Genomic DNA, 16,815 nt, shown 5'->3' on the forward strand with positions numbered 1-16,815 from the left:
CCTGTGCACCCACCTCCCCCCAACACCCCCCCGTGTGGGTGTGTGCGCGCCAACGTACCTGAAGATCTTTCCCAAGCCTCCTCGGAGGCCTGGAAGACGTCCAGGATGGCAGGGACTGGCTCCAGGGACAGGGTGATGGTCCCACTGTCCTCATTCTCCTCCTCCTCCGTAGGAGGCTGAACCTGCCCCTCCGTCTCGGGGACGGGCTCCGGGAGCTGGAGTACGGGCTCCTCCAAGCCAGAGTCCACCACGATGGAGGGGGAAGAGGGTTCCTCCCTCCCCAAGGATGTGGTAGAGCTCAGCGTAGTGGGGCAGGTGTGGAGTCCTGCTGTTGAGCGTGCCCTGCGCTCCCTGGCCTTTATGTACCCCTGACAGAGCTCCTTCACCTCTGCCCGGACTTGTTCCATGGTCTGCACATGGTGACCTCACTCCGCCAGGGGTATGGCCAAGTGAGAATAAATCTTCGCATTGCGGCGGTTGGCCCCGGGGGGATCCTGCAGGGACTCCTCTTCACCCCACAACTCGAGGAGGGTGACGGTTTCAGGGCCATTCCAGGTGGGGCACGCTTTTTGGTCCCCTAGTGGGTCCTGTGACCCCTGTAAGGGCCAGGGGGGTCTTGGGGAGCTTGCTGGGAGGCCATTTGTGGCTGAAGCAGAACTATAGAGTTGTGCTTGACTTGGCCGGAGTGGCCAAGAGGCCATCTTTTTTTCCCCCTGGAAGCCAATCCTTGCACAAAACGCCCTCTGGAGCATCCACACTTGCCTTTTTGCGCGAGCCGTAGCGCAAAAAGGAGTTATGCCTCATAGAAGGGAGGTATACCTACACTGCAAAAAGCCTTCTGTTCTGTCAATTGACTAGATTTTCTTGCACAAAAGCGCGCTTGAGGAGTGGACACTGCGCGGGTTTTTGCACAAAAACGGTTGTTTTTGCACAAAAACCTTGTAGTGTAGACTTAGCCAGAGGTTGCTAAACACATTTTGGTGCAATGTTTGGATGTTCCCAGGCATGATGTCTATTCTTAGGGCTTCTCTACATGGAAAATTATACCAAAATGAACTAAGGTGTGAATTTAAACAGATACAGTCATAGCAGGGTAACTCCTTGCACTCAGGATCAGAGAGTTCTGGTGCCGCGGGGTGCTGGGGAACTGGGAGTCCAACTTGATGTGGGGGGGAGGTGCATGGCCCAGCTGGGCTGCGGAGGGTTCCATGGGAGCTGGCGTGTAGCTCAGCTGGGCTGTGAGGGGGAAGAGAAGGGGATGGGAGCCAGTGTGAGAAGCCAGGTGCACATCCCGGATGGGCTGTCCAGGGAGCCAAGAAGCCTGGGGGTAGAGGGGAATGCAGGGGGGCCACAAACGACCTCTCCTGGTCCAGCAAAATCCCTTGTCTGGGACCAATCAGGTTCTGAGGGTGCCAGACTAGGCAAGTCCCACCTATATTAAATGCTCAAAATTAACCATTAGAATTTTTGTACAGGACAAAATAAGGAAATATTCCTGCAATTCTTTATGCAAACTAAGAGAGATAGCAAAATTACCTAATAATGCTTTAAAAACTAAAAGTGCTTAACATGTTGTACTTTTATCCTTTGTATTAATACAACAACATTATAAGCAGAACCCTCCTCAGAAATTAAGAAAAGTAGCACTCATAATAAATTAATAGTTGTTGAGTTTTGAAATGCAAAGAAATTTACTTAACACAAATCAACACACACAAAGCTAACAGATTATGAAATCAGAAAATTCTAACTCTACAATATAACAGAAATACTCTTAAAACTCAGATCATCCAGCATATGCCCTGTGAATAACTGGATTGCTGAATTTCTGCCAATATAGGCCTGATCCTGAAAGGATGTACCTCTATGCTTAATTTAGTGCATTGTGAAAAGTCCCATTAAAATTAATAGGACTCTTCACAGCAGAACTATTTATACTGCATGTGTGAAAATCTTCAGAGGTTTGGAGCCACAGTCTAGAACTTCTTGCCTTTTCTAAATTCTGTATTAGTTGACCATTCAGAGTCACACTGTGATCTATCTAGAGCGGTGGTCCCCAACGCGGTGCCTGGGGGCGCCATGGCACCCGCTGGGACATTTGTGCGCACCCGCTGAAACATCTGGGCTGGCCCCGGTCTTGGCGCGCAGCACATGCGCAGTGCTGACCCCGGGCGCACAGCACATGCATGGTGCCGGCCCTGGGCTCAGGGCGCTTGGGCAGCCCCTACCCCCAGCACATGCGCGGCTGCAGGCCCAGGGCGCAGCGCGCGTGCGCAGCCCTCACCCCCCGGGAGCATGGCGCGTGCGCGGCCCTGCCCCCAGAAGCCCGGCACGTGCACGGCCCCGCGCCCGGACGCCTGGCAGCAACAAAAGGTTGGGAACCACTGATCTAGAGTGTATTCAATACTGAACACAAGTCTCAAAAGCTTTCCATATTACTCCAGCAACAAAGCAAGTTAAAACCACAAACCAGAGATGCAACCACATGTTAGCTATTCAAAAAATCATGGATGGTCATAAAATATGCAACATTTGTTTACTTTCTGGAATGGAAAGCCCATGAATCTTGAGACACTGTATCAGCTTCTCTACAACATTAAACACAATATTTCAAATATCCATTAAAATTTCTATTACCCCATAGTTGAAATGAATAGAACGCATATGGTACCTGTGTCTTTACATTGTGAAACTTAAACATTAAGAAGCTCTAGTTTTACTGTAAGAGGGATTGTAGCACTGCCTATATTTAAGGTTGCCCATCACGTCTCTGTTTTGTGTTATTTTATCATTGCTAAATTGCTTGGGCTGAAAATTTCCATGCCAAATGTCTGCCATGAGCGGAATTTTTGTTTTGGTTTGGTTTTATTGTTTGTTAGAATATTTCAGCCAAAATAGTTTACCAGTTGGACAGCAGGGTCTGAAAAAAAAATCATTGTACTTGCCCATGATGTTTTGCCCACATTAAAACACTCTTTTCTTTGAAAAGTTCTAGTGCCCCTATCCTTAAAGAATCTTGGAATTTAGCAGAGATGGTCCTTTTACTGACCCTTTGTCAGGGCTGATCTGTAGGTGGCCTGTGTACATCCATCAGTTACTGAGCTGCAACCGGGAGATGAGTAGCCAGGTTGATGCGAGTCCTAGGTCAAGATACCAGGAAGTCAGGGTCAGATACCACATTACAGACAGCAGGCAAAAAGTAGAGTTAGGGAGGGATGTTAAAATGTGTTTATTTATTGTGTAACCACTGAAAAACATTCAGTGGTTACACATTTACATGCCGGGAGGAGGGGGCGCTACTTGTAATCATTCACATCTCTAGGATGAAGCAGGGTCAGAAGTTGGAGCATACAGTCCATGGCAAGGCAAGGTGTGGAGCAGATGCAAAGAAGTGGTATGAGCTACTGCTCAGGCTGCTTGCGAAGATGGCTTCCTAGTTTATATACCAGCCATCAGTAGACTGAGGGGGGGCTACCACACAGCCTTTTGGGGTAGTACTTCCTGCAGTTTCTGCCTTCACAGGTGCTTCCAACAGAAATCCAGCCTAAGCTTTCCATTGTAATGAGGAAGAGTCAGCAACATAGAACCTCATGGTCCCAAATTCTAATCCTGGAGGTTCTTAAACCCCAGAAAAATCCACCCAAATTTCATTCAATAACAATCCTTTGAAAAACTGAGGATGGAAACAGCAAGTAGGGGAAGACCAAGACCAGATGAGGACTCTGCTCTTTACACTGGTTTCCTAAGAATACAAAATTCATGGTCTCAATCCTTATCCTCAAGGTCACCAACAGCCTGAGCCAAAATACCTAGAAGAACCCCTCTAAATTTCTGGTGTGAGAACCACAGCTGAGACAACAGAACTGCCACTGTCAATAGCAAAGGTACACCTTGCACATGCATGAGAAAGAACTGTATCAGGGAATATCCAAGGCTGTGGAATAAACTCCCACAGTAATGAAGAGCAACCATTAACCCCACACTTCCACTGCAAGCACAAGAAAAAGTTATTTGACTTTTCTTGTATCAACGTGTAAACATCGAGTACAGTGAACATACATTAAAATAAAACAAATTAAAAATTCCTATACAATAGTCCTTTGGAGAGAGGAAGAGAGATGACAGTTACTAATCATGATGTTTAATGCACTTTTGGAAGGTGCTAAAACGCTACGGTGATGAGAGCTGTATAAGTCCCTCTAGAGAGGAGAGAATAGTAAAGGTGTCACTGAAAGAAGTATCAACTCTAGAAGTATCTCAGGCAATATTCCATTATGATAACCCCTTCTAAAATTTTATGTGTAATGAACAGGGACAGAGAACCTTGCAACACTCCATAAAGAAGAGTGTTGAGTGATGATGAGAAAATGTCTAACATCACATTCTGAAATCTCTCTTCCAGTTACGGAACGAAATGACTGAAGAACAATTCTGCTCATGACTATCAGAAATAGCTGCCTGGCCAACACCACCATGCTATCAACTAGGGATGTTAAATATCAGTTAATTGAATAGTTGATTATCCTCATGAATTCTTATCGGTTACCCAACTATTCTATAGTCCCCAGGTGTGGGGCCTGCAGCTAATGAGCTCAAGACCCACTCCTGAGGAGCACCCTGTCACTCCGTGCCACTGCCTCTGTATCAGAGGCAGCAGCATGGGGGGCTAAGTGGGAGCCAGTCTGCGAGGACAGCCAGTTTAAAAACCAGTTCCCCTTGCGGACTGGCTGCCTGTCACCATATGCTGCTGCCTCTGATACTGAGGCAGTAGCACAGGGTGGCAGCAGCCCCTGTCCTGGGGAGAGTCTGAGCTCCCGGACCCGATGCGAGCAGGAACTGAGCTGGGCTGCTTGCCTGCCCACCTGGCTCCTAATACACTTTAAATGCAGAGCTGTAGAAAGGATAGGTCCCAGACCTGGTGCAAGCTGGGACTGAGCCAGGCTGCAGGCCAGCCTGCTAAAAAGTTTATTGGCGAGGAAGGATGAGGGGAAATGCGTGTAGTCCAGGGGTCGGCAACCTTCAACATACATGCCAATTTTCTGTGGCACGCAGGGCAGCTTAGCTCCTCCTCCACCGCCCCCCGGTTCAGAGGATCCAGCCTCAGCTGCCCAGCTTCCTGCTGGAAGGGGAGGAAATGACTGGAGAGGCGCGTGTACATCCCTGGGGTTGTCCTTGCCCGCCTGGGCATGCAGCTCCCTGGAGCTAAGGGGTTAACACCCTCCTCCCATGCTACAGGCTCCGCCGACTGCTTCAGGAGGGAGCAGGGCAGGGCCTGCTCCACAGATCAGGCCCCGTCACATGTGGAGTGCCAGGGCCTGAGCTGTGCTGCACTGCTCCCATGAAGTGTGGCAGGCTGCAGGTGACGGATGAGCCCCAGGCAATGGGCTGGGCCAGGTAGGGAAGTGACTGTGCCACCCTGCCCCCTACCGCTGCTCACTCCAGCACCACTCCCAGGGCCGCGAGTCCCAGTGCTTATGCCCTGCAGTGAGTACGCTAAGGGGAACAGGGATGTAGGAGTAGGAGGGGGTGAAGAAGGATGCGGGGGGAGGTTGGGAGGTGGCAGGGGCTGCATTGCAGGGAGATGGGGTGTTGCAAGGGGAACAGGCTGCAGAGGGGGTGATCATGGGACTGAGGGAAGCAAGGCTGGAACAGAGGGAAGATGTGAGCAGGGGATACAAATTTCCATTGCAGAAGCTGCACTTTTTCCTTTACTCCCACTGTTTTGCCTCCCTCCTCCCATCACAACAGGATCCTCTTTGTACCTTATTGTGTGTGAATGAGAATTTCAGCCCATTTGCACAATAATCAACCAGCCAAAAGGGATTTGATGCTTCAGAGGGGTAGCTGAGTTAGACTGTACAGGATAAACATAAAAAAATAACAAATCGTCTGGTAGCACTTTAAAGACTAACAAAACAAGGAGATGGTATCAGGAGCTTTCGTGGGCTTCTTCAACCCACTTCTTTGGTTGCATTCTCACCCTCTCAACTTTTCTGATTACTCGCTCAAACCCCTCCTAATCCCAAACTCCCTCTTGTTCCCATGTCGCCGAACTTCCCTCCAGACCCTGTCCTCCTCATCTCCTCCTGCACCCCTAACATTATTCCACTCACTGGCAGACCCATCCAGAACGCTAAACCCCTCATTTTTGTCCCCAGCTCAGAGCCTAAGGGGGTCTCCAAAATCCACTAACTCTGGAACCCCAGAAAAGTAAATCTGGCCCATGGGAAGCCCTGAACTTCAGTCCTCCCTGTCCCTTCCCCTCACCATGTGGGGCTAGAGCACCAAAAGAGTGACGCCCAAAAGATCTCAGTTGGGGGCCACATCAGTGAGGATTGGGGGGTTTTTGAGGAGTTTTTTTGCTTGTCATTTGTGTGGTCCCCAACTGAATTTTCTGTAGGCCAGTAACCCCCGACCCAAAAAAGGTTCCCCACTCCTGCCATAAATAAAGAATAGTGATAGAAATGAAGCCGTGTTAGTCCTGTATTTTGTTTCAGCTACACCAGACTATGTAGCACTTTAAAGACTAACAAGATGGTTTATTAGATGATGAGCTTTCGTGGGCCAGACCCACTTCCTCAGCTCAAATAGTGGAAGAAAATAGTGTCAACCATATATACCAAAGGATACAATTAAAAAAAAAAAAAAAAAAAAAAAGAACGATCATATGTGTTCATTTTTTTTTAATTGTATCCTTTGGTATATATGGTTGACACTATTTTCTTCCACTATTTGAGCTGAGGAAGTGGGTCTGGCCCACGAAAGCTCATCATCTAATAAACCATCTTGTTAGTCTTTAAAGTGCTACATAGTCCTGTATTTTGTTTCATAAATAAAGAAAACACTGAAGCCTTTTGTATTGGACATAAGGTAATATTTTTCTTTACTTAAAATGAAGTTTTATAAACTAACATTAAAGTTAAAATGTTTATTCTGTTAATAATTTAAATTAAACCATTCTCCCTAGCTGCAGCACTAGCAAAATGGCTTGGGCATAATTATGTATTTAATGGTGAGTTTCCATTAGCAACTGGTGGTCCGCAGAAAGATCTGCTACGAGCCAGGTGGTCCACAGGATGAGCAGTGGAAAGAGCTCTTCCTCTCCTCCCAGGAGAGCGGCATGGTCCCGGGCAAGAGGGTTAAATCTTGGCATGCCAGCTAGGGTTGTCAGATGGTTTCAACAAAAATACCAGATACACTTGACATTACATCACAATCTACATTACATCTTATTTAGAAAATACTGGACATTTATATTTTCTCAATTTGGTTCCCGAACAGAAAGCTCAAATAGTGGACTGTGCGGTTCAAAACCAGACACCTGGCAACTCTACACGCCACTTCAGAAAGTTTGCCGACCCCTGGTGTAGCCTATAAGATTAACTGATAAGTTTTTGCTCATTGGTTAATTGACTATACTACTACATCCCTACTATCAACTGTATCAAAGGTTGCTGTCAATATCCAGCATTATCAGCAAGAATCATTAGAGCATACATCATGATGATCAGAACATGTCTGAACACAAATTGAAAGAAATTAAATAACTAATCAACTGCAGACTGGTGGGAACAAAGCATTTCGGTCACAACATTTTCAAAAATCTTTTCCAAACATAAGAAGTTAGAAACCAAGCAAAACTGCAAACCAATATAGATTTTAAAAAAAAATAAGGCTGACACCTTCATACATCAAAGCACAGGCAAGACCTTATTAATTTAAACAGAGCCCCTGACATTTATTAGCAGCAAGCCCATGAGTAACCCACTAGCTGCCAGGAATGTACATGACACCTGTGGTCAGAATTAAACCCGCTGAGAACCTCTCTGATCTTGGAGTCTGAAACTCAGCCGGGACAGACCTAATATTCTGCAATGACATCCTTTCCATCTTAGATATTAATGCCACAGTCATAAACCAATCTTTTCTAATCTAGCTGATCTGCTGTCTGAAGAATGAGGAAAAAGTGTTAGAGCAAACAATTGCTGAATTCATTATGGGTCACTGGCATATTCTATTCACCAAACTACCAACAACCCAAACTAGTTTTACCAGATAAATCCTCATGCTAATCTAGGCTAAGAGAACTTTAAGGAAAAGAATAACCTGTTGGCCTCCTGCACAGACTCCAAGTGGGTCAGCCTTCATCGGCCGCCAGTCTTCTCCCTGACTTTTTAATTACTCAAGCCCACAATTAAACGAAGTGAAAGGGATGACATGAAAAGAGAGGATATCTTGGAGCCATTTCATAGATGGCAATGGGCAAAACCGTTATTCTAATCCATTAGCTCAGGGCAGAAAAAACCCAGAAGCAATTCAGGTCAGAACACTAACAGTTCTCTGGAAAAGGCACTTTTCTGGGGAAGGACCACTAAAACTGAGCCTTCCCAGTGGCACTTGTACCATGATCCCTCTCAGCACTAATTAAATGTCAGTATACAGCAGAATAGAAATGTGGACTTTCTGTGTGTATTCCCTGTACTTATCAGGGACAAACTGATGGAAGACACTGGTTCCATGAACTCACAGTCAATAATTAAGAACTATAATCTGTACTGACTTGGAAATAATCTGTACTAACTTGGATATGTCCTAGAACTAACAGCCAAGGTGACTTCACCACTAAGCCAGAATTGGTGTAATATGTTACCTGTAACCAACATCACAAAACAGCCACGAAACTATATTCTGGTGTAATTATAGACCCTCTAACTAATGTCTCCTAACAGGTGGATGATCACATTCAGCACATGCTATAGTTTTTATATGGTGTTTATGGTCTACAGAAAGTGTAATGCAATAACTCCAGATATTGATTCCATAAGGTATACAATAGCTGACCATCTAATAATGGTTAGGTTGCTAGACAGACAGATACAGATGGCATTTCTTTAATTTAAAAATAGGTAGTGTAATGTGTATACTGTTCATATAAATTGTATATGCCTTTTCCTTAGGGTACACGTCTAGACTACAGGCTTTTGTCGACAGAAGTTTTGTCGACAGATACTGTCGACAAAACTTCTGTCGACAAAGAGCGTCTACACTACGTTCAGTTCTGTCGACAAAGCAAGCTACTTTGTCGACATGGTAGTGTAGACGCAAAGGACAGTTTACATGCAAGAACACCTTCTGTCGACAGAAACTCTGTCGACAGAAGGCGTTATGCCTCGTAAAATGAGGTTTACCAGCATCGACAAAACTGCTGAGTTCTGTCGACGTTATGTCTTTAGGTTAAACTCAAATCTGCAAATTGTAAAGATGCTAAATAAAATCTTACCTGAGCTGTTTGGCAAAACTCAAGTTATCAAAAGGCCAAAGGTTCGTCTTTGCAATGCTGGCTATCAGCTAGAATGAATATAAAAGACCTTCTAGGTACCATAGTGCAGTGTTTCTTGAAAAGTTTAAGACAGAGGAACACCAAACAATATTTTTTTTATGGGGAACACCAAGGATTTTTTTGTTGAGCCAAAAAAAGGGGGGGAAAGGGGAAGTTGTTGAGCAAAACAAACAAACAAACAAACAAACAAACAAACAAACAAAAAAGGACTGGGAAAAGAAACTGTTAAACAAAAATCCCAAACAGTTTGCCCTTTTATCAGGAGAGCAGGCATTGCCCTTTTAAGGGTGGACATTTTGAACTCTGTTCTCTGCGGCACACATGCTTTAAGAAACGCTGCCATAGCATATCATTCCCACCACACAATATGACTTGAGCTCCTAGTGCTGGCCCTTCCATGCTTCTCTCATGCTGGATGCAAATATTGTTTAATTGTTAATTAGCATGACCTTGAATGAGGCCACCTTGCATAAAATGCCTTGAAGATTCATGTCAATCAACTTATTTGAGCTAGAAATACAGTTTAAATTTAGTTAGTTCTTTGGAGAAATCATCAACTTGTATATAAATACCAAGTATGATGAGGTGACTATAGACCCCATACAGATGAGGAAGGTCCCAGAGAGGCTCTGGGGGTGGCTTGGGAAAGATACATCCCACCCCACTACCCTGTCAATCATGTAATATAGAGTACAGGGAGGAAACAGCAGCCAGCTATTGTGAGAATGTGGAGGGAGTCCTAAAATCACAAACTCCCAGCCAGGATATCTTCGCCCTGACCCTACTGAGAGTGCAGCAAACTATCATGGTAAGCTAGACAGACTAAGCCTGATTCAGAAGCTCAGCAGGGGAGATTTCTCTTTGCCTTTTTGCGATTACGCAGGAGTTTTATCACTGGCAGCACTGTGGAGTTTTCCCCATTTCACTTTTTGAGCTGTTCTAGGGGCACTATCAAATGTGCTGGGGGTTGTTATTTTTCTTTCGAGTCCCCATCTAAAGAGACTAATGAAGACTCACAAAGGACAGCCCTCAAATCACCCTTGTAAGTAGTAAGGAACCAGAGCCACCCAGTGTAAATAACAGGGCGCGGTCAAGTTCTCCTACTATCTGTGGGAGAAATCACAGGGGACTCTGTTACACCAAATTTTAATTCTAAAAATACTACCTTGACCACAATACTGATTATGGGTTGGTGGCATCTGTGCCATAAGTCAAATTCAGATTTGTTTTCCATAAGCCTTATTATACCAAAACAACCATAAGAGTCATTTCAACTTCAAATTTAGTATAGGTGGTCTGTGACAATAGCTTTTTTTAACTAAATTAAAGGCCATTTAGAAAATTCATTTTAAATATATTACAGGAGATCATGAAGTTTGCATGGGAGAAGGAGAAACCATGTGGTTTTCACAAGTGCACAAAAAAAAATCCTCTTTTCCTCATGGCCTCCACATACCACCAGCATCCATATCACTCTCTCTCTCTCTCACACACACACACACACACCTTCTCCCATGCACCTCTACAACCTACCAGATGCCCCAGTGAAGATTCACACAGGACTAAAATTGGTATACTCAGCTTCTTGTGCAAGGCCTAACAACCATTCTATCCCCTACAAGAAAGATGACAACTTAGCCTCCTACAAAAATCCATTAATAATTAAACAAAAATTGATTTAATACACACACACACTGGATTCTACCAAAGTGTAATGAGATCATGTGCAAGTTGAAGGCCAATACTCCTCACACACTTCTAGAAAATGAGCAAGTGATAATGACCTAAATTCATTCAGAGATGTTGTTAAACTTGATTACAGTGGGGACTAATCATAGAATCATAGAATAATAGGACTGGAAGGGACCTCGAGAGGTCATTGAGTCCAGTCCCCCGCCCTCAAGGCAGGACCAAGCTCCATCTACATCATCCCTGACACATGTCTATCTAACCTGTTCTTAAATATCTCCAGAGAGGGAGATTCCACCACCTCCCTTGACAATTAATTCCAATATTTGACCACCCTGACAGTTAGGAATTTTTTCCTAATGTCCAATCTAAACCTCCCCTGCTGCACTTTAAGCCCATTACTCCTTGTCCTGTCCTCAGAAGCCAAAAGGAACAAATTTTCTCCTTCCTCCTTGTGACACCCTTTTAGATATTTGAAAACCGCTATCATGTCCCCCCTTAATCTTCTTTTTTACAAACTAAACAAGCCCAGTTCATGAAGCCTGGCTTCATAGGTCATGTTCTCTAGACCTTTAATCATTCTTGTCGCTCTTCTCTGTATCCTTTCCAATTTCTCCACATCTTTTTTGAAATGTGGCGCCCAGAACTGGACACAGTACTCCAGCTGAGGCCTAACTAGTGCAGAGTAGAGCGGCAGAATGACTTCACGAGTTTTGCTTACAACACACCTGTTGATACAACCTAGAATCATATTTGCTTTTTTTGCAACAGCATCACACTGTTGACTCATATTCAACTTGTGGTCCACTATGACCCCTAGATTCCTTTCCGCTATGCTCCTTCCTAGACAGTCGCTTCCCATCTTGTATGTATGGAACTGATTGTTCCTTCCTAAGTGGAGCACTTTGCATTTCTCTTTATTAAACCTCATCCTGTTTACCTCTGACCATTTCTCTAACTTGCTAAGGTCATTTTGAATTATGTCCCTATCCTCCAAAGAAGTTGCAAGCCCACCCAGTTTGGTATCATCTGCAAACTTAATAAGCTTAATCATCGCTTATGAATCTAATAAACCCACGTCCATTACCTAATCTCTTCACAGCAAGAAAAAAAAACAGATTCTCTTTGCAAAAGAATCAGCTAGGACATACCAAATTTCCAACCACCCTCGAACAATTCATGACAGGTAATTTTATGGACACAATGGTGGACAAGAAAATTGCTTTTATACACATCCACCATACCCATCATAGGACTTTAGAAATGCTCAAGGCTGTAACTGATGCAGCCTAAGAAACTGACTTTGCCATTCATCTCATTTGTCTTAAAGCTCTTAAGATAGGAAGGTGACTTGTGTTAGGAACCATCATAATAATGATCAAGAGTTGATGACAATCCTAATGTTGTAATAGACAATCAACAGACAGGGCCATTGACTGCAGCATATCTTCTGTTGAAGAATTCTGAAATCTATTTGGGTCTACTAGTCTCCCTGGTAGAATCTATAATCTATTTCAACAGCAGCCACAAGCACATACTGTTCCATAGGAACTGCCATGCTGCATCAGACCGATGTTCCATCTAGTCCAATATCCTAGCACAAACAGTGACCAGCCCCAGGCACTTCTCAGAAAGTCAGTATGAATAACATACACCCAAGAAGGTTTCATACTCATCTCTAATGGTTAGACAATGTCTTAAATCCTGAAACATGAGGTTCTCTCTCGGGATGTAAGCAACTAGTCAACTATCTGATAAGCATAAGCTTATCGGATAGTCAACTAATGACGCGATTAGTCGCTTCCTCTCCCCTGCCTTCCCCCCCCCCCACTTGCTGCCTCTATCAGAGACAGCCAGCAAGGGGTAGAGGAGAGCAGAAGCTAGTGTTGGAGGGAGCCATCTTAAAAGCCCTAGCAGGGCTCTTGTACATTTCAAAGGCTGAGGTACCACAGGGAGTGTGGGGCCAGCAGGAGTCCCCCACTGGCCCCGTGCTCCCTGTGGGGCTTCCGCTTTTGAACTGTAGCAAGAGCCTGGTAGGGCAAGGCAGAGGTACCCTTATACGCTAACTGAATGATCGATGGAAATCCCATTGACTATTCCCTAGTTCTCTCTCTATTGTAACAGTTAACTTTTACTAAAAGAGTACCAGAAGTCTAGGCGGTTTGTTGCAGGCGTAGGTAAAGTACAGCCCGTGGGCTGGATCCTGTCTGCGGATGCTGCAGGGAGCCCCAGGCAGGCTCTGCACTTGCCTCACCCCATCTGCATGCCACTCAGAAATGTGGTTGTGGGGCAGTTTTTCTTTAAAAACTGAGAGTCCAATGGGGAAGGGGGGGAAGCTTTAGGAGCTGCTCCTGCCCCCAGCACTATCCAATTGGCCAGTTTCTGACCAGAAACTGGCCAATGGGAGCTGCCTGTTTCAATAATAGGCAGCCATGTAGCACAAGGGGCTCCAGAGCACATGGCTGAGGCCTGTGAGTTGGGGAGGGGAGAGAGACTGGCAGGGAAGATGATTCAGGAACCGCTGCTGGCAGGTAAGTCTCCTGGCAGAGCCTACCTCTGGCACCGCAGTCCATCCCTTCTCCAACCTTCTGCCCCCCACGCCTGCCCCCAACTCCACATACCCAAATCCTTTGCCCTCCTCCTGTAACCATATCCCCTCCCAGATTCGGCACTCCAGTCCCCGGCCCCAGTCCCCTCCTGCCCTAGCTCATAACACAAATCCCTGCACCCCCTCCTGTACCCCAATTCCCTGCCCTAGGTCACAATCCAACCCCCTGTACCCCAGTCCAGTGCCCCAGGTCACAATTGTCTCCTTCACCCAAACTCCCTCCCTTACCCCAAGCTCCCTTCTGCACCCAACCTCCATCCCAGACCCCGCACCTCCTCCATTAATACCATGGAAGAGTGCAGCCCTCAACCACTTTCCAAATTCTTGGAGTGGGCCCCCCCCCCACATCAAAAATTATTGCCCACCCCTGCCTTTTTTAATCTTGTAAAATTATTGGCCTCAATGACACTCCATATTTGCTTTTCCTAGAACCAGCACGTTGTAAGCAAAATCCATACATGTTACCATCTTATAACTGCGGAATTTACATAAAACTGCACAATGGCACACCAAGGCTACTCTTCTGCTCTGTCCCCTCCTATATAACCTAAAGAACTCAATCTTTCTCCAAGCAGCTTAGTAAAAGCATATTTTCCCCTATGAATGTTAAATATTTGCAACATTCAGTGAAGAAAACCCTACGACATTGGTCCCCATGACTCTGGGATAAAGGAGGAGAAGGCAGTTTAACAACACTGGCAAAAGCAGAACAACAATGCTGGGTCAGACCCAGATCAGACAATCATATAGTGTATGCTGGCAAATGAAGCTGCTTCTGATGGCTGTGGAAAAAAACAGATCAGAGAGGGGCTATGTCTAGACTGCCGCTTTTTCGATAGCTTGGTCGAAAGGGGCTTTTCCCAAAACTGGCCCATCTACACTGGGCCAAATTTTGGAAAAGCCTCCTTTTTGGGAAGAGTTCTTCTTCCTCGTGGCACAAGAAAGACAGGGCTTTGCAGAGAGTGCATCTGCTCTTCCGCAAAAAATGTCAGAAGAGCAGACGGGTTCCCTGGACGTGGCGGAGTTTTTCCAGCATACCTCCGGAAAAACTCCATAGTCTAGACATAGCCAGGGTAAGGAAATTGAGGAATACTAGTTACAGGAACAAGTTACACTTGGTTGGAGCACAGCAGAACTCTCTCATGTTCAACTTCAATTCTTGTGAAAATATAAATGTATTTTACATTTCTTAAAGACAGCCATTTTGAAACATCAAATAGTGTGAAAATGTGTCTTCCCTTTCTTAAGTATTCAGTGAATGCACAATTGTGTCACACTACCAGCTAATCTTCTTCACTCTACCTCCTTCATTAATGTAATATTATCCACCCATGATGCTATTTTTAAACTGTTCCATTTGACAATTCCTTTTATATTCTATTTTGGGAAACATCAGTAGTGAAAAGTTAATTCACTTATTGTGCAATATCACAAGGGCATTAAGACTGTCTCTGTCATTTTTAAGAATGGTCATATTTTTACCCTATCCACATGCAATTTTCATTTGGAATCTTTGGTTTTAAAATTGTATATCAACTTTCCAGTTTAAAGTTTATCCATACAATAATCACAACAACTTTATGCATTACTAAAATAACTTATTATTGCAATAAATTATTTTGTTTTACAGTCATTTTACATGCTTCTTAATTCTTCAGTGCCAGAGATCTAGACAGTTTATATTTGATAGGCTGCTCACAAATTATATCCTTCTGCTATTTGCAAGTTGGATCTTCTGCCCACACAGATTTCGTTTTATCATCAAACTATTTAATTCTGCACTTATAAAAATGTCATCCAAGCCATAAAGAATCAGACAGCACTGTCTTAAAGTTTTCTGTACAAACTATGACAAGATGCAGATACTGTAATACTTATCTGTCAATAAAAGCAGTGGAGGACACTAGCTACAAAATCAGACCAATATATACAGGCTATAGTTAAACTACAATTTTCCACATTCTTTTTCCAAAACTCAATAAAATGATGAAGGCATATTCAAACCTCAATATATTTCACCACTAACATAAACTGCTACTTAATTATTCCTGAACATAAGAAAAATCTAACAATATCCTATGTGAGAAAGCTAAAAAAAAGGAATTTTTGAGCAAAAAGTACTTATCTGCTTTTTTAAATAGATAATTGCAGACATTTTGTAGACTGAGTTATCAGAATCAACTCAATACAGTAAAAAAATTTTTTATTAGGAATACATGTACATGCAAAAGTAAATCTATCACTCTGCATAGTACACGTCTCACTATATTTCTAAAGGAAGGTAAACCTTTCTGCACATTAAAAAAAATAAAAATCAAGACACACACCAAGTAATGTAAGAAAATAATCTGAAAGTTTTCTGATATACAGTGAGCAGTTCAAATAATATATGAAAAAACCTCCATTATGCAATCTGTTCAAGATCACATTTTTAATCACAAATTCAGTTGTAATGCAGGTTGAACCTCTCAAATCTGGGACTCTTTGGTCTGACAGAGAGCAAGGGCCAGGTGGGAGTCTGGAGGTCAGGAGCCGGGGGATGGCATCAGGAGAGCCTTCAGGGACCAGGAAGCCTCAGGCTGGGCAGCAGCAGAAGGACCAGCAGCAGCCAGGAAGCCCTGGGCTGGACTGGTGACAGAGGTCCTGGTGACAGAGGGCCTGGTGGCGGCCGGGAAGGCCCAGGCCAGCAGCAGTCAGGTGCCCTGGGTCAAGCCAGCAGCACAGGGGTCAGTGGCAACCAGGAAGCCTAAGCCCTGAGCCAGGCAGATGGCCAGGAAGCCACAGCCCTGGTAGCAGGAGGGCAAGGGGCTTGGAACTCTGTGGGACCAAGAGCAGAACCTAGTGGCCAGGACTAACTATTGGGAGCAGGCCAAGGGCCCAGAGGGGAGACCAGTAGTGGGGCTGATATCCAGCAGCCAGCAGGGAAGCACTGACCTCCTCTGGTCCAGGACCACTCAAGTCCTGAGGATACCAGCCCAGGGAGGTCCAACTTGTAGTCTTTGTATATGTTATTTTATATACATGAGTATTATATGTAAGCAAAATAATATGCAATAATTAACATACAGATTGAATATATCTTAAAGCATTGTTGCTAATATATTAAAGGACACTGCTATTTAGATATGAAGATTAAAAATCCTAAAAATAATTTTATGTTTAGAATGTATATGTAGTA

The 16,815-nt window shown here is 44.4% G+C and overlaps 1 protein-coding gene across 2 annotated transcripts in view; it reads right to left on the bottom strand.

Moving 5' to 3' along the window:
• ZNF148 (zinc finger protein 148) overlaps positions 1-16,815 on the bottom strand; it is a 64,043-nt gene that overhangs the window by 37,543 nt on the left and 9,685 nt on the right. The window contains exon 2 of one of the 2 annotated variants that reach the window (XM_075933178.2): positions 3,050-3,140. The exons of the other annotated variant lie outside the window; for it this stretch is intronic. Within the exon in view, the coding sequence (XP_075789293.1) occupies positions 3,050-3,087 (38 nt within the window). The 5' untranslated portion in view covers positions 3,088-3,140. The remainder of the gene's footprint in view (positions 1-3,049; positions 3,141-16,815) is intronic. 2 annotated transcript variants of the gene reach the window in all.

This window comes from Pelodiscus sinensis, chromosome 7 (genome assembly GCF_052426305.1).
Source record: "Pelodiscus sinensis isolate ZL-2025 chromosome 7, ASM5242630v1, whole genome shotgun sequence".
NCBI classification, from domain to species: domain Eukaryota; kingdom Metazoa; phylum Chordata; order Testudines; family Trionychidae; genus Pelodiscus; species Pelodiscus sinensis.